At 34.3% G+C, this 27,896-nt stretch overlaps 1 protein-coding gene across 2 annotated transcripts; it reads right to left on the bottom strand.

Annotated features, from left to right (window-relative positions):
- Window positions 1-144: 144 nt before the first annotated feature.
- LOC125671253 (mediator of RNA polymerase II transcription subunit 23-like) lies at window positions 145-27,893 on the bottom strand. 2 transcript variants are annotated; one of them, XM_048906813.2, is made up of 33 exons: window positions 27,739-27,892; window positions 25,504-25,623; window positions 24,356-24,480; window positions 22,765-22,876; window positions 19,517-19,615; window positions 18,992-19,096; window positions 18,750-18,819; window positions 17,933-18,051; window positions 17,668-17,763; window positions 16,967-17,167; window positions 15,485-15,571; window positions 14,951-15,153; window positions 14,360-14,433; window positions 13,730-13,898; window positions 13,112-13,254; window positions 12,624-12,798; window positions 10,263-10,432; window positions 9,293-9,490; window positions 8,861-8,927; window positions 8,484-8,537; window positions 6,535-6,646; window positions 6,227-6,298; window positions 5,690-5,797; window positions 5,518-5,577; window positions 5,089-5,196; window positions 4,547-4,658; window positions 3,713-3,811; window positions 2,762-2,893; window positions 2,368-2,600; window positions 1,809-2,017; window positions 1,147-1,267; window positions 950-1,035; window positions 145-808 (listed from the first exon to the last, which is right to left on the bottom strand). In XM_048906813.2, the coding sequence occupies exons 1-33, from the start codon at window positions 27,790-27,792 to the stop codon at window positions 649-651; spliced, it is 4,053 nt and encodes a 1,350-aa protein (XP_048762770.1). In that variant the 5' UTR covers window positions 27,793-27,892; the 3' UTR covers window positions 145-648. The 2 variants fall into 2 exon arrangements, with proteins under 2 accessions (XP_048762770.1, XP_048762772.1); XM_048906815.2 differs by lacking the exons at window positions 145-808; window positions 950-1,035; window positions 1,147-1,267 and adding an exon at window positions 2,136-2,209 and having other exon boundaries at window positions 1,879-2,017; window positions 27,739-27,893.
- Between the last annotated feature and the right edge of the window lie 3 nt (window positions 27,894-27,896).

The raw sequence follows: 27,896 nt of genomic DNA, 5'->3' as shown, positions 1-27,896 counted from the left end.
TGTTTGACACCAAAACATGTGAACAGTTTGCATAATATCTACAATAGATTAAGTTTTTATTGCACAAAGGCATTAATAATTAGATTATTAAACACATTACGACATCACACCAAATCTTAATTTTACAAATGAACAGTCCACAAATGTTCCTGTATTTTTCGGTACAAAATACCAATAATCCACTTTATTTCAGACCATATAGTATACAGTAAAAGCCCCATACATACACAAACGTAGAATACACATAATTTACATCCAGCTTATTGTATGAGTTTGTTCAATATATCAAATCAACAGTACAGTGTATCAGTAACCTCTTCCTCCGTGTTCACGTCCTTCACAGGGGGGGGGGGGGGGGGGGGGGGGGGGTCTTGGTTCATTATGGTACATGAACATCCAGGTCAAACTCGGCTATCACTGACAAGACAAAATCTGTTTAGGTAATGTTGGTCTCTGCAAATTGCATCTAGTGCCTTGTTAAAACCTTGTGTCTGAATATGAAATACAGCTTTTTGTGTACAAATGTACATGTATCTCGAGCTTTGTCCTGATTTGCACATTGCACCCTACAGCCTTCATTTTTGTGACTTTTTAAAAAAGTCAGAGAGTTTTGCGTCCATCACGTTGACTTTGGTAGAGTGAGAGATGTCAGGTCGACATGGGTGGAGCCAGTGGTGTCATGGCCTCCTCCAGATTGATGTGGGAGATGAACCTCAGTCTCAAAGACAGCATCTGTCGGAAATTTCGGCTGATCTTCTCAATTTCATGCTTAACACTGTCCCCAACAAACATGTACTTAATGTGGTATCTAAATATAGGTCAAGGTTAAACTTGTTTAACTTGATAATTTTTTTTTTTAGAGTTGTACATTTTTATCATACACTGTAGTTATATAGAATAGTGTTGGAAAACTCAATTATATCAATATTGTGCATCGAAAAAAGGATACAAAAAATCTGTAATTGGGTCAAGGTATCGCAGGTGATCACATGACTTATCCACATTGACCAGAATTTCATACAGCTCCACAACCAACTGTCAAAAAGGAATCGAGCAAAATGTGTAACAGCAATAAAGATATCGGTAAATTAAACATTTGTCTAGTTTTGTTTTATAACTTGTTTGATCTTAATAATCGCCACTGACCTCCATAAGACTCCTCGTTCTCTCCGAGTGGAGTCGCTGTAAAAATGGACCCACCAGGTGACAGACATACAGGAACTGCTCCTCGGTCTTCACCACAGGCTTCAGGTGATCCCTCAGAAATCTAAAAACAATCACCAAAACAGTTCAAAATCTACCATTCAAAGTGTTCCTCCGCAAAGTGCATAGAGATGAAATATTTCTGAGAGAGAAATGAGATATTCTGCCTGTACATGTATATGAAACAAACTGAAACTCGGGTGTTTAACTGAGACTTTAACACATATTCAACTCGGACTTTAACACATGTTTAAGGGAGACTTTAACACATGTTTATAAGAGACTTTTTAACAGAGATTTTAACACATGTTTAACAGAGACTTTTTAACCGAGACTTTAACATGTTTAACAGAGATGTTAACACACATGTTTAACAGAGACAAACTGCACATACCACTTATTTATTTACACCCATGTGCTTACATCTTGACCAAAGATCGTAATATTTTTAAAACTCATACACTGCAATGCATCCATCGTCAACATTGACCATGAGATAGGACTAAGAAGATGTTTTAAAATACCTTCCACACGAAAAGAAGACTGCATTAAGATCACTAATTTTAGCACTTTGAACTGAAGACAGTGAGATTGAAGATACTCACATATTGAGCTGAGATAGCTGCCCGATTCCCGAGTGATGCCACACAGCATGTGACAGAGCCAGTAAGTAGGTCATGTGTTGCTCTGCGAACACTGTCTGACTGGTGGTGAAGTTGAACACTTGGAATGGCTGACATCCCCCCTGTATGGTCAGAGGGGAGCTACAGATTGTCTCCCCTATCTTATTGTTCAGGGAAATCCAGTAGGTCTCCTGAAATGATACAGTTAGTTACACAAATGTTACACTATATGGAGAGACAAGGGAAGTAACTGTACAAGTATATTGGTGTAGTAGTTTGAATATTTCAAAACTGGTACATATGACTTACCTAGTTCTAAGATGGACACATCTTTGTGCTAATCATTAATCAGCTATTGCAGCCATGCTCATCAAGGACATGGCCTTGAATTTAAATAGGAGAATTATAAAACTTACTGGGAAAGCCATGACAAGCAGTCCTTCAGCATTCATCCATGACCTTTATCATAAAACTGACACTTACAGACGGGTCATGTAGATCTATGACATGACCTTGACCTTTTGATCAAAATGACACTTACAGGAAGAGCTGTAAGTACTAGTCCTACAGCATTCATCCATGATGTGACTTTGTCTCTCTGTAACAGAGTGGAACTCTTCATCACTACATCCAGTAAGGCATTCCCCACCACATTGCCTGGAACAGGAAGTGACATCAGCTCCACACAGGTCACATATAGAGCATGTGCTGCTGGTCCCGGAAACTCATTAAATCTCCAGTCACAGTTCGGGAAGGGGCTCTTTCCACCAATAGCTGGGAAAGGTCAAGGATCATTTTTTCATGTAAAGAAGAGCTAGTTCTGCTTCTGAGTTTGATGCTGTGTCATTAATTTTACAAATTTAAAAAAAATGGCAGCACTTAGTTACAGCTTTACAATCTACCATTCGATTCTTATTAATCTAAATGAAGGATACTGTCCACTAGCCTGCCTATGATCCGGACATAGTAATCCAGATCTGGCGTCCACTCCAGACTCTCCTCGTGTGAGAATCTCTGGTAGTCTTCTGTTAGAAACCAAGTGTTGGGTCTAATCTCCTGGTGGGCATCTGGAACAGGAACTTATAATATACTGTCCATATCTAACCTATTCACCAGAACTTTGATTGACATTGACTGTCAAAGAATAAAGAGCTGTTGTCCAAAGATTTATGTACAAGCAAAACTGTTGGAATTTAATGCTCATAAAATTACAGAGACCACAATACAATTGTACAGTTAATGCTGTACACAAACATCCTGTTGTCTACAAACAGATAGTGTCTGCAGCCTCGTCAATATTTGAGGGCATCAAATTTTGTGGAATTGTCAAAAATTATGGATTTGTTGATGTGGTAATTCATGGAAAGTTGTCCTGTTATTCTGAGTAAATGCTATACTTCATTGATCACAGATTTCATAGTCTGTTACATTCATGAAACAACAAAAATATATATTCAACGAGTAATGATGAAATCATGTTAGCACATGTTAGAAGTGAGCTGTGAGAGTCGATGTTTTCAATTTTGATTTACTAGCACTTTCATGGTTTTAAAATATCTTTTTTACAATCAAGTACTGTATTAGTGTTTTTTTTATACTGGGGGTTATGTGTGCATTTTTCCATGTCTAACATTACGCATGGGGGAAAAATTTGTTGTAATTTAATATAATATATATCATGAATATTCATAACTATATGCATGGGGGAAATTTAAGCGCTTATTACATGACTGCATTATTAGTGTAAATTTTCCTCATGCGTAAATAACCTATTATACAATATGGCAGCGCTCACCTACCACAAAGAATCACATAGCTCATAGAAAAGTACAAAAACGTGAAAATGTCACTGAAAAAAAAAAAGGAATGTAAGACAATCTTCTTACTCCATATGGTGGTGACCAGTCTTCGTTTGTATGCAGCTCTCTGGACCAAGATCTTGTGATAGTAGTGTAGTGTGTTGTACAGGTAGGTAATGGGGTGATCTAAAATACAAATGATAGTGAAACATAACACGATACTGACCAGTGTTTAGGATGAAACAGGGGAAGACACAGGTGTTTGATAGCTGGGATAGGATTTTTATTGCATGGAAATATTTATGTTTTGTCTTTGTCAATCAAAAGATTAGTTAACAAATGTTACCATTATATCGAGGTAATATAACATCAAAATAGATTTTCCTTTTCATGTTTTATTTTTTTTTTTCATTAGAATTATTAATTCCACAAATTCTTCTTTTCATTATTGACAACGTACACTGACATGCAATGTACCAAAAAACTTTACCAACATTTGACACATCGCGTACGACACGCAGTATACATGTGACATGCAGTACACACATGATGTGCAGTTTATATTTATTAAAATGCATTGTACATATGAAATGCAGCGTATATTTGACATGCAGCATACTTTTGACATGCAATGTCAATTGACATGCAGTGTATATTTTGACATACCATGTATATTTGACATGCAGTATATATTTTGACATGACCATTTGACATGCAGTATATATTTTGACATAACTTGTACATTTGACATGCAGTATATATTTTGACATGACATATACATTTGACATGCAGTATATATTTTGACATGCAGTATATATTTTGACATGCAGTGTATATTTTGACATGCAGGATACATTTGACATGCAGTGTATATTTTGACATGCAGTGTATATGTTCAACTTAGCTGTATTTGCTGCTCACCATGAAATTTGTAGAGGACACCTAAACTCTCCAGAATTTTCTCAAACAGGTTGAGGTTACTGGTTGTTAGTGAAGGCTGTTCTAGGATTCTGTGGAGCAGTATGTCCAGTACCTGTGTTAGAATTTACAATCAGTAACATCCTGTTTAATTCTGTGTTAAGTTTGGAGCATCCAGATGTTTTTCGATAAATAAGAGATGAAATGTTTACTCCAGGCATAACCATGATTTAACATTGAAGCAGTGATCAGGAAATTTCCCAGTAAGAAATTGTAAGCCAAGTCCCCAAATATTCTTTCTGGAAAAATCTAGGCAAACTCCCAATATAAACTTACAATTCAAATATATGCTAATTCCCCAAAACAAACTTGCTAATAAAAATGGCAGACAAGCACTCCCAAAACACACTGGTAAAAATCGCTGGCAAACATTCCCAAAGCATTGCTCACTGCCCTCACCATAACAAATATAGAGTTGCAATGTTCTTAGCAGGGCAGTTAGCACTTTTAGTCAACTCTATCACACACACTCAAATTGAACTTACTGGTAAAAATCGCAGGCAAACATTTCCAAAATAAACGGGAAGATATTGGTGTTGAATGGGACTGCTTAAATCCTGGATTCCCTCAAAGTAAAACTTTTCTGGGTATTTCTGGTTAGATAAAGAAGAAATAAAATAAAGAATCATAAAATAACTCTGTAACATCATTTACATGTATATATGAATATATATATATATAATTTGTTTGTTCCTTTTAATTCTTTTTCTACCCTAAAGTTTCCCAAATATTACTTTTGTAAGTCATGTTTATTGAATTTTAAATCTGAACATCTTGCAATATCATTACATCGCAATGTTTTCTTGTACAAATCATTTTTTCTCTCTCCAAAAAATGATTATCTTTTTTTTTAAAACCAATGAAAATCTGTGTAACAAATGACATTAGATTTATATGTCTAGAAATAGACTGACTCTGTGGAAAGCCATGTGCTTGTCATGCCAGTTGCTTTGGAGCCAATGTTCAGGAGAATTCTGTAAAATAAACAATGAAAGAAACAATAAGATCTTTAAGTTCACGATTCAGCGTAAATACACCTCTATGCAGCCCTGCAGCATTTAGAGAATCAGTTCCCATGATACAAACCTCCTTCACAAACTCCTGAACTCTGGATTTGAAGTCCTGCGGTTTCAGCAGCAACATGTGAATCAGGAGATAACACAGACGAGCGTCTTCATCGACATTCCTCAAAGCCTGATTCCAACAGAAATACATGGACTCTTATTAAGACGTTCAGAAAGGAAATACTTGACACAGCTGCTGAACACATATTCTGCATATATTTATCAATAGAATTTAAGCAGTGTCACAGTAAAGCATGCTTTATTAAAACATTTCATTTAAAAAATTCACTTACATTTGTACATGTATTTACATATTGTAGATTTCACTGTATACCGGGGACTTTTCATCCATGCTATTTTTGCCTCGGTGCATTGGAAAATGATTTCTCTCAGTTTTAAATTGGTCCAATGTTTTGGTTTTTTTTTTGCTACTTTAAAGTAATGAATGAATTTATATTTGCCCAGTTGGCAAAATTAAACAAGATAGAAATTTCCCCTGTGTACAGTAAATAAACAGCAATCAAATTCAGTTTACATATGAAAAATCCAAACTGCTTACCAGGCATAGAATCAGGCGATCTATGGTGACAATGTTGTATCGCCAAACCATCTCATTCAGGGAATCAATGGCCTTCATAAACCATCACAGAATGGATTAGAAATATAATTAAATTTATGGGCATCTTTCAAGCTTTTCACTAATTTTCTTCAACTTAACATTTTCCTAATTTGCTTTCTTTATTTGGTTGTGTTTTTTCTTCATCATAACAACATCTTTATCTGTTAAGTATTACAAGTAAATTCAATTTACATAGATACAGTAGAGGATCAGATTAAAGTGTTGAGATTTTCATTTTCCAGGCTTACTTTGTGAAAATGTTGTCCTCCAGCAGAATTCAGATTGAGTTCCGAAACGATATAATCTGCAAATGTTCTGAGGTGAGCTGAAACTGCTCGGGGGCCCAGGCGATCCAAAACCCTGAAGGTCAAAAGTTGAAATCAAGTCTCCATTTCATCATACAAAACAAAAGTTGAACAAATTCTGTCCATCTAGTGGAAGGATGAAATGATTCCTATTAGCATTTTCATTGACTGGACTAGAAAGACATCTACTTACAGAGCATCAATGTACTTTGTTTTTAATGATGAGTATTTATGAACAGCAATAACATGACACACCCAGTAAACAACTACTGTAACCCAATCTGTGACTACTTAATTTTGTGAATCACTGATAATAAAATTAATATGTTTACGGTGTGACCGTTGAGACGAGCGAAGACTCATAACACTTTAGGCAATATTCATTTAACGCGGGAAATATAACGCGGTTGATGTAAACAGTGCATTGTGACGTCATCATTAGCTGCGATTATTTTTCTTTCAAACCAAGCAATTATCCACAACAAAACGTACGAAGGAATGGAAAAGCTTGTCTGGAATTGAAAATCATTTGCGGTACTTTCCAAACTATTTATTTGTTTTATCTACAGGGTTGTCAATGAAGTATATCGCAGTGACGGCGACATTTTTCTAGAGGCATTATGGGTAGTCCCTATCATATTTCAGCTGATGAAGAGCAAATCACGTGACTCAATTGTGTAATCATTGGAGCGAGCGAAGCTCTTAAAGCCATATTTGAGAAAGTATTCACATCATCTTATAGTTGTGAATCATTGATAATAATAGTATTCACATCATCTTATAGTTGTGAATCACTGATAATAAAAGTATTCACATCATCTTATAGTTGTGAATCACTGATAATAATAGTATTCACATCATCCTATAGTTGTGAATCATTGATAATAATAGTATTCACATCATCTTATAGTTGTGAATCACTGATAATAATAGTATTCACATCATCTTATAGTTGTGAATCACTGATAATAGTATTCACATCATCTTATAGTTGTGAATCACTGATAATAATAGTATTCACATCATCTTATAGTTGTGAATCACTGATAAAAGTATTCACATCATCTTATAGTTGTGAATCACTGATAATAATAGTATTCACATCATCTTATAGTTGTGAATCACTGATATTAATAGTATTCACATCATCTTATAGTTGTGAATCACTGATAATAATAGTATTCACATCATCTTATAATTGTGAATCACTGATAATAATAGTATTCACATCATCTTATAGTTGTGAATCACTGATAATAATAGTATTCACATCATCTTATAGTTGTGAATCATTGATAATAATAGTATTCACATCATCTTATAGTTGTGAATCACTGATAATAATAGTATTCACATCATCTTATAGTTGTGAATCACTGATAATAGTATTCACATCATCTTATAGTTGTGAATCACTGATAATAATAGTATTCACATCATCTTATAGTTGTGAATCACTGATAATAAAAGTATTCACATCATCTTATAGTTGTGAATCACTGATAATAGTATTCACATCATCTTATAGTTGTGAATCACTGATAATAATAGTATTCACATCATCTTATAGTTGTGAATCACTATATTATGCTTTACGGCATGACCGTGTTTGAGGGCGAAGCAAAAAGTATTGGAATTAGTGTGTAGATCCATAACAGGACAAATTATATCCTGAAGGTGGCACCTAACGTGTGAGGACAGAACTCAAAGTATTCTAACTTTAGACATTTTTGATGGTTAGTAACATAATTTAGTAATCTTACTAATACACAATTGATGGTTAGTTACATAATTTAGTAATCTTACTAATACACAATTAATGGTTAGTTATATAATTTAGCAATCTTATTAATACACAATTGATGGTTAGTTACATAATTTAGTAACCTTACTTATACGCAATTGATGGCACTCGATTTTCCTCCAACAAGGTCTTCCATATAATGCTGCAAAATAAAACCCACATAATAGTAACAAAATCTGATATTTCTCAAAATAAAATGCCCGTATTAGTTATAAGATCTGATTTTTCTCAAAATAAAATGGACGTATTAGGTACAAAAACTGATATTTCTCAAAATAAATCGCACGTATCAGTTACAAAACCTGATATTTCATGTTCATTAAAACACCTATGATTAGAGTACCTATGATTAAAACACCTATGATTAAAACACCTATGATTAGAGTATCTATGATTAAAACACCTATGATTAGAGTATCTATGATTAAAACACCTATGATTAAAACACCTATGAGATAAACATACCACAGAAAAACAGTAGAAGATCCCTGCATAGAGAAATGAGCAATGATGTCATTCTCATTGGCCATGGCTGTAAAAAGACGCAGTTGTTATTGTACATAATATATATCATATGTTTGAACAGTTTTTATGCGACAGAAGATGTCCATCTTCAGTGTCACAAATCACCACAAAATAATCAGATGAAAATCTTTAAAAAAAAGACCAGGGATTACAAGATGTACCAAAGCAGCTCTGTTTTTATTAAAATCATTATTCTCATACGCATACAATGATCCTTTCTTTGGTCAAAATGACCGAGTGATTCTGGAGAAGAAATTGTATCAATGATGGACAGATTTGATGAAGAGACTGTCGCCTGACCCTCCTATTCCACTGAGTTAATGTAAGTACTGATGTAAGTACTGGTGTACGAGTAAGAAAACGATAGCTTACTTTTCCACTTTTTGTACTCTGCGTCCACATTTCGTTTCAGTGTGTTTTTGTCGTCTCGATGCTGAGGCTGGGCGTGGAAGAACTCGGCCAGACTTGTGGGGAAATTGGCCAGGGTGTTTGGGGACCAGTTGTGGGGGGTGTTAGTCATGATTTGATTCAGAATCTCCCTCAGCCAGGTGGATGAAAAACTGTCTACACCTAAAAGTCACAGACATGAGAAAATGAAAAACAACACATTATAATAGTGGTATACAATGTCGTGTAATTGTTATAACTTTTGTAAACTTATATGTCTGATTATGCATTTCTTGTCTGTAATACTGTGCTTTATGTAATTGTATGTCAACATGTTTGGTGAAATCAAATAAATAAACAAATAAAATATAGTGGTCTACATGCATGTACTAGTAAAATTAGAACAGTTCAACACCTATATACAAGTATTATTTCTCTGTGAATTCCGACACCTATATATTGTTTTTCTGTGAATTCTGACACCTATATATTGTTTCTCTGTGAATTCTGACACCTATATATTGTTTCTCGTGAATTCTGACACCTATATATTGTTTTTCTGTGAATTCCGACACCTATATATTGTTTTTCTGTGAATTCCGACACCTATATATTGTTTTTCTGTGAATTCCGACACCTATATATTGTTTCTCTGTGAATTCCGACACCTATATATTGTTTTTCTGTGAATTCCGACAACTACATTTTATTTCTCTGTGAATTCCGACACCTATATATTGTTTCTCGTGAATTCCGACACAACTGATAATTTTCTCTTCAAATTCTCTTTTTAAAAGATATTTTTACACAGTTCAATACAACATTCTGTCAAACGTGTGGTCTCCCAGTTAAAGACAGGATTCACTGTGGCACATACATACACTGTAGCAGACGAGGTGTAAAAGTAATAAAAAAAATTAAAAATTCAGAATTTTTATGACTATGTAATTTTTACCTGTAACATGCATGGCTCTGGCCACCGTGAGAATAAGTGCCCTGTTGAGTTCTTCGGACTCGTTAGACAAGAACCCTGGACGTCCTGGCTCATTAAATATCCTGGATAGCTGTGGCTGTACCTCAAAGCTTCCTAGTCCAGTAATCAACCTCAGGGCTGTGCTCTCCATGCTGTCAACAATCAAATTCACTCCATCATAATAAATAGGGTTCTATCTATATCTACTTCTAATTATGCTAATACATGAGCAGACACCAGCACCCAGTTGCACAAAAGTTACTTAACTTTAACTGACTGTTAACTTGACGTCATTAACTTGAACATTTATATGGCATTAACTTAAAGTTAAATGTCAGTTAAACTTCACTAATTTTTGTGCAACTGGACCCAAAATATACAGTACTTGCAATTCCATTCCCTAATTCACCTTCAAAACAAACATGAATTTATCATTGTATCCGACTCTGGGTGATTTAATAGAGGTGCACCTGACTCCTATCTACAGCTTGTTCTGGATAATGTACACTTAGTGTTTAGTGACTCCGTACATCTACAGCTTGTTCTGGATAATGTACACTTAGTGTTTAGTGACTCAGTACATCTACAGCTTGTTCTATATAATGTACACTTAGTGTTTAGTGACTCAGTACATCTACAGCTTGTTCTATATAATGTACATTTAGTGTTTAGTGACTCCGTACATCTACAGCTTGTTCTATATAATGTATACTTAGTGTTTAGTGACTCCGTACATCTACAGCTTGTTCTATATAATGTATACTTAGTGTTTAGTGACTCAGTACATCTACAGCTTGTTCTATATAATGTACACTTAGTGTTTAGTGACTCCGTACATCTACAGCTTGTTCTATATAATGTACATTTAGTGTTTAGTGACTCAGTACATCTACAGCTTGTTCTATATAATGTACATTTAGTGTTTAGTGATTCAGTAAATCTACATCTTGTTCTGGATAATGTATACTTAGTGTTTAATGACTCCGTACATCTACAGCTTGTTCTATATAATGTATATTTAGTGTTTAGTGATTCAGTACATCTACAGCTTGTTCTATATAATGTACATTTAGTGTTTAGTGATTCAGTAAATCTACATCTTGTTCTGGATAATGTATACTTAGTGTTTAGTGACTCCGTACATCTACAGCTTGTTCTATATAATGTATATTTAGTGTTTAGTGACTCAGTACATCTACAGCTTGTTCTATATAATGTACATTTAGTGTTTAGTGATTCATTACATCTACATCTTGTTCTGGATAATGTATACTTAGTGTTTAGTGACTCAGTACATCTACAGTTTGTTCTGGATAATGTACACTTAGTGTTTAGTGACTCAGTACATCTACAGTTTGTTCTATATAATGTATATTTGGTGTTTAGTGACTCAGTACATCTACATCTTGTTCTGGATAATGTACACTTAGTGTTTAGTGACTCAGTACATCTACAGCTTGTTCTATATAATGTATATTTAGTGTTTAGTGATTCAGTACATCTACAGCTTGTTCTATATAATGTACATTTAGTGTTTAGTGACTCAGTACATCTACAGCTTGTTCTATATAATGTACATTTAGTGTTTAGTGACTCAGTACATCTACATCTTGTTCTGGATAATGTATACTTGGTGTTTAGTGACTCAGTACATCTACAGCTTGTTCTATATAATGTACACTTAGTGTTTAGTGACTCCGTACATCTACAGCTTGTTCTATATAATGTACATTTAGTGTTTAGTGAGTCAGTACATCTACATCTTGTTCTATATAATGTACATTTAGTGTTTAGTGACTCCGTACATCTACATCTTGTTCTGGATAATGTACACTTAGTGTTTAGTGACTCCGTACATCTACAGTTTGTTCTATATAATGTACACTTAGTGTTTAGTGACTCCGTACATCTACAGCTTGTTCTGGATAATGTACACTTAGTGTTTAGTGACTCCGTACATCTACAGCTTGTTCTATATAATGTACACTTAGTGTTTAGTGACTCAGTACATCTACATCTTGTTCTGGATAATGTATACTTGGTGTTTAGTGACTCAGTACATCTACAGCTTGTTTTGAGTTATTGCTGTTTTAGTTGGTTCTGGTTGACTTTCCATTGCTGTTCTTGTTCTGGTTGAGTTAACACTGTTTTAACAGATTGACAACAACTGTAGTTGCTTCTGGTTGACTTAAAAATGCTATAACGGGTTCTGATTTATTTACCATTTTATAGCTAGTTCAGGTTGACTTACGACAGCTACATGTATAGCTGGTTCTGGTTGACTTATGACGTAGCTGGTTCTGGTTGACTTACCACAGCTATAGCTGGTTTTGGTTGACTTACCACAGCTGTAGTTGGTTCTGGTTGGTTTGAGCTGACTGACTGAGGTGATGTAAATGGCTCAGAAGCTGTATCCGGTAATGTGGTTGTGTGTGATGAAGACGGTAGCTGAACATTTCCAGGAGAGTGTGCAGAATCCCCCAGGCATTATGAGTAAACACAGTGGGCAGTAACTGACCTATTGATAAAAATTCATTAAGTCATGCTGATTTTTAGCTACATCAATATACATTTCATTTCTATATATACACTACACATTACAAACAGTATCTATAACACATGTATACAATACTACACATTACATACAGTGTGTGTGTGTGACACATGTATACAATACTACACATTACATACAGTATAACACATGTATACAATACTACATATTACATACAGTGTGTGTGACACATGTATACAACACTACACATTACATACAGTGTGACACATGTATACAATACTACTTCTGATTCCCTGGTACATACTTGTGTGTTACTTACTTATGAATCCTTTGATCCCCAGAGATTCTATCTCCATGTACACCAGTAGTCTGCTGTAAGTCTCTATCAGAGCAGGTGATTGTGCTATCGTCGCCTTCGACTTGGCCTGCTTAATCACACGATGGACTATACTGTGAATCAAGCTAAAAAGTCACAAACAAAAATTCAAAAATCAGATACAAAAATCATAAAGAAACAAAATTCAAAAATCACATACAAAAATCATAAAGAAACAAAATTCAAAAATCACATACAAAAATCAAAAACAAAATTTATATTAAAAAAAATCCCATAAAGATGTCATACAAAGAAAATCTCAAGGAAAATACATGAAACACCATCTGTTTTCAATATCTGTTCGCATTTTGGAGTTTTCAAAAAGTTTTTAAAATGACTACAGGGAGGTGATGTCTACCCTTTCACAGATTCACATCGCATTGCTGTAAATGTTACAGTGACTCAGTTTTCCTGGATATCATTTTTAAACCATAGCGTAACGACTACAAATTGTAAGGCTATCATATATCACTATATTGCTTAACCAAAAAAAAAATGTAAACAACATTCTACAGCTTTGTCAAGATTTCCTACAAAGGCATTGAATACGTAATGACAAACCTCATTTTGGCATGAACTGTCAGGGAATCCAATAGACTCATAGCCAGGGGCTGGGTCGGGGCAGAGGCCACAATGTTGCCAGGCAACAGGGTCGTGTGTTTATTGTCACCATAGATACTCTCCACCAGTTTACCCATGGGTAAGTTAAAGTAATCATTGTTTGTGCTGTCTGTAATAAAGAAAATGCCCCACATCATTCCACAATGAACGAGAACAAAATATCTCCTTCGAGTCCTTTAAGTGCATTTCATGATTACTCATAAGCATTACACAGGAGGGCTATCTTATAATCCATTACTCACAAGCATTACACAGGAGGACTATCTTATAATCCATTACTCATAAGCATTACACAGGAGGGCTATCTTATAATACATTACTGACAAGCATTACACAGGAGGGCTATCTTATAATCCATTACTCACAAGCATTACACAGGAGGACTATCTTATAATCCATTACTCATAAGCATTACACAGGAGGGCTATCTTATAATCCATTACTCACAAGCATTACACAGGAGGGCAATCTTATAATCCATTACTCACAAGCATTACACAGGAGGGCAATCTTATAATCCATTACTCACAAGCATTACACAGGAGGGCAATCTTATAATCCATTACTCACAAGCATTACACAGGAGGGCAATCTTATAATCCGTCAGTGACAGGTTCTTATTGCTCAAACTCTGTTTCAAAAACCTGAAGCAAAAGCAAATGTAGAAGATCATATAAATGTCTATATTCAGATAAAGAGGAAAATTATTTTTTAAATCTCTTTCTTCATTAAACAGTCTTGAATTAGAACATTATCTGTTATCCAGTTCATTATCTGTTACCTGTGTATTATTACCTGGTCTTCTAGTAGGGCGTGAGGAAGGGGTAGGGCACTTTTATGATAATAATGCATGAACATATTGTTCCCGTAAGGTGTAAGGAATGGGGCGGGGCACTATGACTGTTTCTTTACGTATCACAGTGTTCCTGTAGAGCGTGAGGAATGGGGTGGGGCAGTTTGATTGTTACATTACTAATCGCAGTGTTCCTGTAGAGTGAGAGGAATGGGGCGGGGCACTATGATTGTTACATTACTTACTCGCAGTGTTTCTGTAGAGCGTGGGGAATGGGGCAGGGCAGTTTGATTGATACATTACTAATCGCAGTGTTCCTGTAGAGCGAGAGGAATGGGGCGGGGCACTATGATTGTTACATTACTTACTCGCAGTGTTCCTGTAGAGCGTGAGGAATGGGGCGGGGCAGTTTGATAGTGTCTGTCTGGGCTTTCTTGTTGAGATGGATCCAGATGCATGTGGCTGCCACTCCATGTGTGGACTGAGCCTTCATCACGTCCGGCATTGTGATGGTCCCCTTGTCCGGGTACAACAGATCATACAGCTTCATCACAGGCAGAAACTCTTTTAACTGTTGTCCAAAAAACCAGGGTTATAATTCCATCAAATAATAGTTATAGCAAATTGTGGCTTCCTGTGAAATTGAAATGTCTCCCAAAATTGATTTTAATAAATATTAAGAACACATCTTGTTCTATATTGTTACTGAATATCATAATTGGGCTTAGATATATATACAGGATTTTTTTCTTAATGAATTCTTGCTGAAGTGAAAATGATAAAATGCTGCTTAAGGCACAATACATGTTGTAATAATTCCTTAAAATGCTGTGAATTTCAGAAAAGAGGTTTCTTAGAGTGCTGGAAATCTTGGGATGTGAACTGAACACTATGTGACTTACTGGATTTTTCTGAATGCTGCCTGATATGAACTGTAGTAACACCCACATCAAGTGATCCCGACCTTTGTTCAGATTCCGTCCCTTCAGCTAAAGATAACAACAACCAGAATCACTTTGTATTTTAGACTTGCATGGACTGTGATCGTGAAATTTAGACTTCCGCCATATTAAAACACATCTTATGATGCTTAATCATTTAACAACTGAATAATTATTCTATCATTATCCTCTGAAAATATCACTGATTTGAATTTTATGCGGCAAGCAGATAAACAAATAACATGCATTACCAAGTTATGAAAATTTGTCTGCTTGTGGCCTTCATACCAGCGTATCTACAGTCGCTGAATCTTTTCTCTTATATTTCTTTTGAAATTGACATGGCTTTCATCATAGACAATGAATACATGTTTGTTACAAAATAGTTTGATCCAATTTTTTAAAAGTACCACCTGTCCACATAATCATTACCAAATATGGAGTGTCGTCAAAGTCAAAGGGTGTATTGGCTGTTCCAATGTCTATCTTTGTTATTTTATCGAGTGATAAAGGTAGCAATCACTGTAGAAAAATTTGCATAACCTGCTAACACAGGTTATGAATTTTTTCTGCAATGCTTGCTACCTTCATCAACTGATAAAAACAACTGAATGCATTTTATTGTTTAAGTGAATTTCTAAAAATAATCATTCAACACATATATTTACATTTTATTTTCTGTTGTCAGTATACTTGGAGTAATACCATGGCTTTTCATTGGTTCACTTAGCATTGTGGGAATACAAGTTATTCATATGGCTTTGACTACCACAAGATTGACATCATTTGAATATGAAGTAACAAGGTCACCATAACCTATATTTACTTCTGGCCTGCAGCATGCCCTACAAGCGCATCATGTGACAAGTATAACAATTAGATGCCTCACTGTGTTCAAGATATGATGTACTTTTGGGTGTGATCTACTTACACATTCACTGACAAGTTATGAATCCTAGCTTTATATGATCTGTCTAATTTGGGTGTGATCTACTTACACATTCACTGACAAGTTATGAATCCTAGCTTTATATGATCTGTCTAATTTGGGTGTGATCTACTTACACATTCACTGACAAGTTATGAATCCTAGCTTTATATGATCTGTCTAACCAAATGCAAAAGTTTCCACAGACATCCGTCAGACTAAGGACACAGGACATTTAAAACAAATTGCTATCGAATTTTGTAAAACTATTCATAAATATTTTAAAATTGCTAAAAACCCATATCTATCGCAAAGTTTTCCTATGAAACCATCTTGCATTTTTGCATTATTCACAAATCTTTACTTTAAATTAAATGGAGAAACACCTAAAAATGAAAATCCTTCAAAAATCTTTTTAATGGTGCATTTCATGAATTAATAATTAATTTACATTGTTGTTTGATCAAATAATAAAAAATTAGGACCTGAACCTGAGTCTCTCACAATCTCCTTACCTTCTCATACAGAGACATAACCATATGAGGAAAACTGGCAAACTGGAACAGCACAAAATAGATGACCTGGCTGGATAAATGTTGCCATAGCAACTGACTCAAACATTCATCATTGGTAGCATCATCTTTCTCCGACCTTTCCATTGCCATGACAACCAGATCAACCAGCTGCTCCTCCAAGACTTCACATCTCTGCTTCACCTACAAAAGATCTTCCTTTACATGGTACCTGTCTGAATGAGAATTCAAAGTCAAGCAGTAATAAATATGTACTGGTTTTACTAACATTCATGTGACATCTACTATTTCTCCTTGTATCAATATATATTCTTGCATTCTGACCTACAGCTAGATCTGCATTAATATGTAAAAATTCAATAAAATAAAATGATGAAATCAAAAAACCCTTCAACTCTCCTAAAGGGTTCCATTGATTGATATATTTCATGTATTTATGATTAACATTGTGGAAACCCCCTATGATGTAGAAATTCTTTTTCTGGCTGTGTCTGTCTGGCCACTGACAGTAAAGGCAAGTATACACATACACCTATGTCTACACAACCATAACTACATAAACAAGATAAACTACTGCAACCTAACCCATCTACATGTATGTCACAAAAATATCCAACCTATCTGTAGTATGACAACTTCCTATTTCTGTGCTCCTCCCACAATCTGTCACCGAATGAACATACCTGTTTATTGAGGCCAAGCATGTTACAGACCATGTCCCGTGAGTACGGCTGTTCTAGAACGTATCGTAACAACCCTGTCTGGGGCTCCGACAGTTCCTGTTTGTGTAAGAAAAACCTGCCTACATTTACCCATATGTGTATATCAATAATGAACTTAATAAATCTTAATCATATACAAGGAATTATTCTTGACAGTTTACTGTATCAATTAGAATTTAAAATTTTATCTCCATGGTATTCCAAAGTAAAACTACTGTTCCCTGACCTTGTCATAAGGAAGGGGCCCATTGAGGGGAAACTTGAGACAGTTGGAGCTGAGTCGCCACACGTTGCTGGTGGAGATGGCATTCGAATGGCCCACCACTGGCAGAAGATGGGAACGCCCTGTGAACATACACAAAATAATGAATATTCAACAATCATGTAAAAGGTAACACCATCAGCTATCATACAAGTCAATCAAGTAAAGGTAACACCCACACACCATCATACAAGTCAATCAAGTAAAGGTAACACCCACACACCATCATACAAGTCAATCAAGTAAAGGCAACACCCACCCACCATCAGCCATCATACAAGTCAATCAAGTAAAGGCAACACCCACACACCATCAGTCATCATACAAGTCAATCAAGTAAAGGCAACACCCACACACCATCAGCCATCATACAAGTCAATCAAGTAAAGGTAACACCCACACACCATCAGCCATCATACAAGTCAATCAAGTAAAGGTAACACCCACACACCATCTGCCATCATACAAGTCTACCCACTGTTATAATATCAACTGCTCTATGTTGGTCGTACTGAGAGACATACACTTTTGTTACACTGTATTTGCACCATTATTATTAATAATAATAAAAATAATAAATTTATTTTGTAAAGCGTAAAATCCATATTGCTCTAAACGCTATTCAAATAACAATAAAAAAGTAAAATAAGTTGTATAAGAACAAATTACTAATAGGTGAAGAGAAGGAGTCTGGAGGACTACAGCTATTCACAATTTCTTGGGGCATGTCTTGACCACTACTGACCACTCCGTATACCTATGAATGGTTTGCTGTTCTTACCAGAAACTGTGACCATCTGAGCGGCGGGACGAAAGCTGTGCACAAAGTCAGCCAAGATGGACCCCATCTTCTGTAAGGGAGTAAGTCAATCAGTCAGAACAGAAATGGAACAGTATACAAATTGACATTACTCTATACACTCCATCTTCTATGCATACATTGACATAGCATGTGTTTTAATATTAATGGCAGAACATTGTTAAATGTAAATATAAAAACAGGATAGTAATCCCATGACTCACCCAGTGTGGCCACTTTTTGTCCTCAGGGCAGACTTTATTGATTTCATTCACTGCTAGGTATGCTGGTAACAGACAGACATTCCGATCCAGGATGTGGGCCACTAACTGATGCACAACAAAAGAAGGCATTCTAAGTACACACAATTAAGGAATTAGACACATGCAAACCAGAATGAGGCCTCTCACTTGTTGCACATATATAACAGATCAGAAACCCGTTCCTTTCAGATTAGACTGGATATTGATGTGTTTCTGAATCAACATCACTGACAAGAACAAAATCATTTTTGCAAAAAATTTGACCTTTGACCTTGATGTATATCATTTTTACCGTTATCTGGCATAAAGCTTTGACCTTGACCTTTGCCATCTCTATATGAAGTTTAATTTTGAACTGACAGACAGAAAACAATTTCCCCCAATCTTCCACAGCAGCAGCATTAGTGTATACATGTGTCCAGATAACATTAACTGTTGTAATGGATACAAGTAAAATGTTCAAATAGATACAAAAAAAATACTTACATTAACTGCTGTGTCAATGTCTGGCATGACCGACACATTCTCATCCTCCTTAATACCTTGACATTTTTCCAAAATGCCACGAAGCAAATCTCTACATCCCTACAATCAGTAAATACCAATAACCTGCAGATATACACTAAATCAATAATCTACACACACATACACTAAATCAATAATCTATACATACATACACTAAATTAATAATCTATACACACATACACTAAATCAATAATATATACACACACTAAATCAATAATCTATACATACATACACTAAATCAATAATCTATACATACACTAAATCAATAATCTATACATACACTAAATCAATAATCTATACATACACTAAATCAATAATCTATACACACATACACTAAATCAATAATCTATACATACACTAAATCAATAATCTATACACACATACACTAAATCAATAATCTATACATACACTATATCAATAATCTATACATACACTATATCAATAATCTATACATACACTAAATCAATAATCTACACACACATACACTAAATCAATAATCTACACACACATACTCACTAAATCAATAATCTATACACACATACACTAAATCAATAATCTATACACACATACACTAAATCAATAATCTATACACACATACACTAAATCAATAATCTATACACACATACACTAAATCAATAATCTATACATACATACACTAAATCAATAATCTATACATACACTAAATCAATAATCTATACATACATACACTAAATCAATAATCTATACACACATACACTAAATCAATAATCTTTACATACATACTCTAAATCAATAATCTATACACACATACATTAAATCAATAATCTATACACACATACACTAAATCAATAATCTATACACACATACACTAAATCAATAATCTATACATACACTAAATCAATAATCTATACACACATACACTAAATCAATAATCTATACACACATACACTAAATCAATAATCTATACATACACTATATCAATAATCTATACATACACTATATCAATAATCTACACACACATACACTAAATCAATAATCTATACATACATACACTAAATCAATAATCTATACACACATACACTAAATCAATAATCTATACATACACTAAATCAATAATCTACACACACATACACTCACTAAATCAATAATCTATACATACACTAAATCAATAATCTATACATACATTAAATCAATAATCTATATATACATACACTAAATCAATAATCTATACACACATACACTAAATCAATAATCTATACACACATACACTAAATCATTAATCTATACACACATACACTAAATCAATAATCTATACATACACTAAATCAATAATCTATACACACATACACTAAATCAATAATCTATACACACACTATATCAATAATCTATACATACACTATATCAATAATCTACACACACATACACTAAATCAATAATCTACACACACATACTCACTAAATCAATAATCTATACATACACTAAATCAATAATCTATACACACATACACTAAATCAATAATCTATACACACATACACTAAATCAATAATCTATACACACATACACTAAATCAATAATCTATACATACATACACTAAATCAATAATCTATACACACCTACACTAAATCAATAATCTATACACACATACACTAAATCAATAATCTTTACATACATACTCTAAATCAATAATCTATACACACATACACTAAATCAATAATCTATACACACATACACTAAATCAATAATCTATACACACATACACTAAATCAATAATCTATACATACACTAAATCAATAATCTATACACACACACACTAAATCAATAATCTATACACACCTACACTAAATCAATAATCTATACACACATACACTAAATCAATAATCTATACACACATACACTAAATCAATAATCTTTACATACATACACTAAATCAATAATCTATACACACATACACTAAATCAATAATCTATACATACTCTAAATCAATAATCTATACACACATACACTAAATCAATAATCTATACACACATACACTAAATCAATAATCTATACATACACTAAATCAATAATCTATACACACATACACTAAATCAATAATCTATACACACATACACTAAATCAATAATCTATACATACACTATATCAATAATCTATACATACACTATATCAATAATCTACACACACATACACTAAATCAATAATCTATACATACATACACTAAATCAATAATCTATACACACATACACTAAATCAATAATCTATACATACACTAAATCAATAATCTACACACACATACACTCACTAAATCAATAATCTATACATACACTAAATCAATAATCTATACATACACTAAATCAATAATCTATACATACACTAAATCAATAATCTATATATACATACACTAAATCAATAATCTATACATACATACACTAAATCAATAATCTATACACACATACACTAAATCAATAATCTATACACACACTAAATCAATAATCTATATATACACTAAATCAATAATCTATACACACATACACTAAATCAATAATCTATACACACATACACTAAATCAATAATCTATACATACATACACTAAATCAATAATTTATACACACACTAAATCAATAATCTATACATACACTAAATCAATAATCTATACACACATACACTAAATCAATAATCTATACACACATACACTAAATCAATAATCTATACACACATACACTAAATCAATAATCTATACATACACTAAATCAATAATCTATACATACATACACTAAATCAATAATCTATACATACACTAAATCAATAATCTATACATACATACACTAAATCAATAATCTATACATACACTAAATCAATAATCTACACACACATACACTCACTAAATCAATAATCTATACATACACTAAATCAATAACCTACACATACATACACTAAATCAATAATCTATATATATACACTAAATCAATAATCTACACACACATACACTCACTAAATCAATAATCTACACACACACTCACTAAATCACTAATCTATAGACCACCGGTACATACATACACTGTACATACTAAGTTCTTGAATTATATAAACTCCACACACATTAAATCAATACTTTATAGACTCTGCAATTATTGATTCTGACCTTGAAATCCAGTGAATCATTTTCTATAATATCAGTCTTAGATCAGTAACTTTATATTGCTTTGTTTTAGCTGCTCCACATGTTTTCTAACCTTGTAGTCCACGCCCCCTATTATTTTCCTCATCAGCTGAAACGTCTTGGTCCACATCAGACTAGCCTTGTACTGGAGGAGTTCATGGCTCAATAAGGCATCACATATTGGCCTAAAACAGTCAATTATCCAAACAATCAATTCTTTTCCTTCCGTACTATATGTTTTACAGGTTGTCATGCAAATAGAGAGAAGTCAGGAGGCGTCTGCCATAAAGTTTCATTTAATTGTCAGAACGGAAATAGAGAGAAGTCCGGAGGCGTCTGCCATAAAGATTCATTTAATTGTCAGAACGGAAATAGAGAGAAGTCAGGAGGCGTCTGCCATAAAGATTATGGAAATAGAGAGAAGTCAGGAGGCATCTGCCATGAAGATTCATTTAATTGTCAGAATGGAAATAGAGAGAAGTCGGGAGGCATCTGCCATAAAGATTCATTTAATTGTCAGAACGGAAATAGAGAGAAGTCAGGAGGCGTCTGCCATGAAGATTCATTTAATTGTCAGAACGGAAATAGAGAGAAGTCAGGAGGCGTCTGCCATGAAGATTCATTTAATTGTCAGAACGGAAATAGAGAGAAGTCAGGAGGCGTCTGCCATGAAGATTCATTTAATTGTCAGAACGGAAATAGAGAGAAGTCAGGAGGCGTCTGCCATAAAGATTCATTTAATTGTCAGAACGGAAATAGAGAGAAGTCCGGAGGCGTCTGCCATGAAGATTCATTTAATTGTCAGAACGGAAATAGAGGGAAGTCCGGAGGCGTCTGCCATAAAGATTCATTTAATTGTCAGAACGGAAATAGAGAGAAGTCAGGAGGCGTCTGCCATGAAGATTCATTTAATTGTCAGAACGGAAATAGAGAGAAGTCCGGAGGCGTCTGCCATGAAGATTCATTTAATTGTCAGAACGGAAATAGAGAGAAGTCAGGAGGCGTCTGCCATAAAGATTCATTTAATTGTCAGAACGGAAATAGAGAGAAGTCAGGAGGCGTCTGCCATGAAGATTCATTTAATTGTCAGAACTGAAATAGAGAGAAGTCCGGAGGCGTCTGCCATGAAGATTCATTTAATTGTCAGAACGGAAATAGAGAGAAGTCAGGAGGCGTCTGCCATGAAGATTCATTTAATTGTCAGAATGGTAATAGAGAGAAGTCAGGAGGCGTCTGCCATGAAGATTCATTTAATTGTCAGAACGGAAATAGAGAGAAGTCAGGAGGCGTCTGCCATGAAGATTCATTTAATTGTCAGAACGGAAATAGAGAGAAGTCAGGAGGCGTCTGCCATGAAGATTCATTTAATTGTCAGAACGGAAATAGAGAGAAGTCAGGAGGCATCTGCCATAAAGATTCCTTTAATTGTCAGAACGGAAATAGAGAGAATTCAGGAGGCGTCTACCATGAAGATTCATTTAATTGTCAGAACGGAACATGGGTACTGTAACATCTCATATACAAATGAAAAAATTCCAATGATAAAACACAAGATGGTACAATACAACAATAAGACCAAAACTATATAAAAGTAAATTTTTGAATAAACTGAATGTTTTACATGTAAATGAAGGTTGACCTAGTTAACTTGGAGGATGACCTACTTAGCAGGGACTATGCTGTTCTCCACCAAAGCCTCTAACAGATCCAGCAGGAGGTCTACTCGGCTGGCGTTCTTCACGCTGTAAATCTGTGCAATATAACACTTTAGCGCGATGTCCAGGCTCTCCTGAAAAATGAATCATGGGATACATGTGTATGGATACTTTATTTTGCTGACATTATTCTAAAACTACCTTTTGAAATCTTTACTTTATTCAAGCTCACCTGAACTTATCTTAAATTTTTGTTCATCATATTTTCTTTCATTTTAACAGGACTCAGGACTATTTACTACATATGTTCTTATTTTAGCAAATGTAAACTTTGAAACAGTCCGAGCTGATGCACTGTTTGGCGTAACCATGATTTAGTGCTTCTTCATTGTATGATAATGGATAAATAGAGAATTTCTTATCTTGATGTAACTATAAATTAGCGCTCTTGTTTGAATGTCAATTACAATTTGAATCCTGGTATATACTGAACACAGGTGGTTTACTTTGTATATTTGCTTTGTTTCTAGTCTCAAAGTCTGTATATTTCCGGCTGAGTTTGATTTTTTTAAACATTAAGATACTGACTAGAGTGTCTGGGATGTTACGTAAAAATCCTAGAACAAATAGGTTACAGAGAAAGTTACGTAAATCCTAGAACAAATAGGTTACAGAGAAAGTTACGTAAATCCTAGAACAAATAGGTTACCTAGAAAGTTACGTAAATCCTAGAACAAATAGGTTAACTAGAAAGTTACGTAAAAATCCTAGAACAAATAGGTTAACTAGAAAGTTACGTAAATCCTAGAACAAATAGGTTACAGAGAAAGTTACGTAAATCCTAGAACAAATAGGTTACAGAGAAAGTTACGTAAAAATCCTAGAACAAATAGGTTAACTAGAAAGTTACGTAAATCCTAGAACAAATAGGTTACCTAGAAAGTTACGTAAATCCTAGAACAAATAGGTTACCTAGAGAGTTACGTAAATCATAGAGCAAATAGGTTACCTAGAAAGTTACGTAAATCATAGAACAAATAGGTTACCTAGAAAGTTACGCAAATCATAGAGCAAATAGTTTATTTGGGATGTTACATAAATCATAGAACGAATAGGTTACTTGGGATGTTACGTAAATCAGAGAACAAATATGTTACCTGGGGTACACTGGCCAGAGCAGTTTTGAGGCTGTTGAAGCAATGATCTTTTTTCCATTGTGCAGATTCCTCTGAATGTAAAATTACTGAACAAAGCGCTTCTTCTACAGCCTCTCCTCGCTACAACAATAGGATATACATGTAGTAAAACAAAGATGTTAGCAATGTTCCACTTCATAAATCACACAATTGTTACATGTAGGACTAGTACATGATATTACACTGAAGTGACTAGTCACTACAGAAGATCAATTCATCACAGGACAGAGAGGTGGGGGGGGGGGGGGGGGGGGTGTCAAAATCTCAGCCAGACTCTACCATACCAACCAAAAAAAAAAAAGGGGGGGGGGGTCAAACATGTAGAAATTCATTCTGTTAATATACATGTAGCTGCGCTCACTCTGACAACATATTAATTCTCAGGATCAAGATAAATGTAGGTTTTGCTATTGTTATCACTGACAATGTATACAACATGTCAGAGGCTGATCCACTTTTGAGGAAGTAAAATTGCAATACCGAGCATTGGCGAGCAAAGCTCCGACAATCCAAAGGCCCATCTGCGAAGCAAGGCTTTAAAGGTAACACGTATGTAAAAGGAGAAAAAAAGTAAAATCAGCAAAAGAAAAAGAGATCATCTCTACATACATTCACTGAAATTTTCGTGATCCATATGGGTGCCGCCATATTTTTAAATTCATTAGTTGCTTCAACAGTTTTAATTTTGATTGCCTAAAATACAAAACTCTGCCATGCAATTTGTAATTTATATACTCAATTTGTTCAAAATGAATAGTACATTATCTTTATAGCAGTGTTTAGCAAATCATTAAATAGAAAAACAGTAATACGAGATATGACTAAATAGATGAATGAGTTCATGAGCTTCTTTAAATAAGAAAATAATAGGATATATAAATGCTTACTTTTAAACCAATTAGAATTTGTCTGTTAATTCTTTTTTTCATTTTCAGTTGTCTTTAAATTACAAATGGGACAAATTGCACGTTGTTTTCTATAATTGTTTGCTGTGAAAGACAAAACATGAAGCTAAATGTGACGTCACAATTCATTATATTCCCGCGTTAAATAGGCAGATCATGTAGTACTCCTCAGATATTCTGCCTTTAATATTTCATTATTTGGATGTTACTGGGTGGTTAGTGCAAGGCGAATCTTATTGACAATGAATATTTTCAGTTGAATGGTTATTTCTACTTCCAATATTTACCATACTTAATTATTATGCCAATAACTATCATTTGGCACGCCGCACCAATGACCATTTCATGCTTCGCTCGGTCCAATGATCATATACTACAATAAGTGATTTATAGAATTATTTCAGAACTATTAAAAAATTAATGCAAGTATCTTTGAGAATAGAGCTTTTTTAGTTTTTATCATAAAAATTTACTTCAAAATATTATTTTGAAAAGATACTCTAAAGTCTGAATTATAGAGGGTTAAGTCCTCTCATGGCTCGAAGGGCCGTGAGAGCGGAGCTCTCCCTATAGGTAACACATATATACATGTTTAGAAGGAAAATATAGAAAACTAATGAAAAATTAAACCACGCCTATGGAACTTCAAATTTTTTTTTGTCCAAATGGCGTAGATTCAAATACGAGCATGTGGACATGTATTTCTCCATATTGAATCTTGTGTACCCTAGTTCACGTCGTTCTGAGACGTTACATAAAATCCGTAAAAGCATGTAAATCTTATTTTCTAAATCAAATATGTCACTTCTCAATTGACGTGATTGTACCACATCTCCTATGTTGGTGAATTTGCTAAACACTGACGCTGAATATGACGTCACAATGCACTGCACTATTTACATCAATTGCATTCTGTTTCCCGCATTCAATGAATAGATCTATTGAGGACAGAGTTAGAAGGATGCTGTCCTCACACGTTTAGTGCTAACTGCGGGATATTTTTTTGTCCCTGTTATGGATATAGATTCTATAGATGCCAATACTTTTTGCTTCGCCCTAAAAGACACATTATCAAGGTAAGCATTCTTTTAGAACTCATTTTTGAGAGCTGGAGGTTTCCATCCCCCTCCCCATATTTAATTTTCCTCGCCTGTGATGTTTACCTTTGTCTTTAAAAGACAAACAAACCCCAAACATCAAGCAAGATAACAAAGGTACCAAGAATTGAAGAAACTTCAGGAAGTTTACAACATAAAACATCATGGCATGTTATTGTGTATTAGCATGTTACCAAAATATCTCTCACGACATCTGTGATAGTGTCCTCGATTGATTTCTGTGACATTTTAACGGTGAAAATGAAAATAAATGTATTTCTTTAATCCAAAACTTTGCGGCTTTCCTCCATGTTTCTTATGGTTTTTGTAAATAATCGCATTCTGATGAAAA

Source organism: Ostrea edulis, chromosome 4 (assembly GCF_947568905.1).
Source record: "Ostrea edulis chromosome 4, xbOstEdul1.1, whole genome shotgun sequence".
Lineage (NCBI taxonomy): Eukaryota > Metazoa > Mollusca > Bivalvia > Ostreida > Ostreidae > Ostrea > Ostrea edulis.
This window is presented reverse-complemented; position numbering and strand designations above follow the sequence as displayed.

Coding starts and splice junctions, on each gene's coding strand:
- LOC125671253 (XM_048906813.2), bottom strand. CDS start 27,792: ATGTCACAGAAATCAATCGAGGACACTATCACAGATGTCGTGAGAGAT. Junction 22,877..24,355: donor AACAGCATAGTCCCTGCTAA/GTAGGTCATCCT, acceptor TGACTGTTTTAG/GCCAATATGTGATGCCTTAT. Junction 3,812..4,546: donor TGTCCTCTACAAATTTCATG/GTGAGCAGCAAA, acceptor TTTGTATTTTAG/ATCACCCCATTACCTACCTG.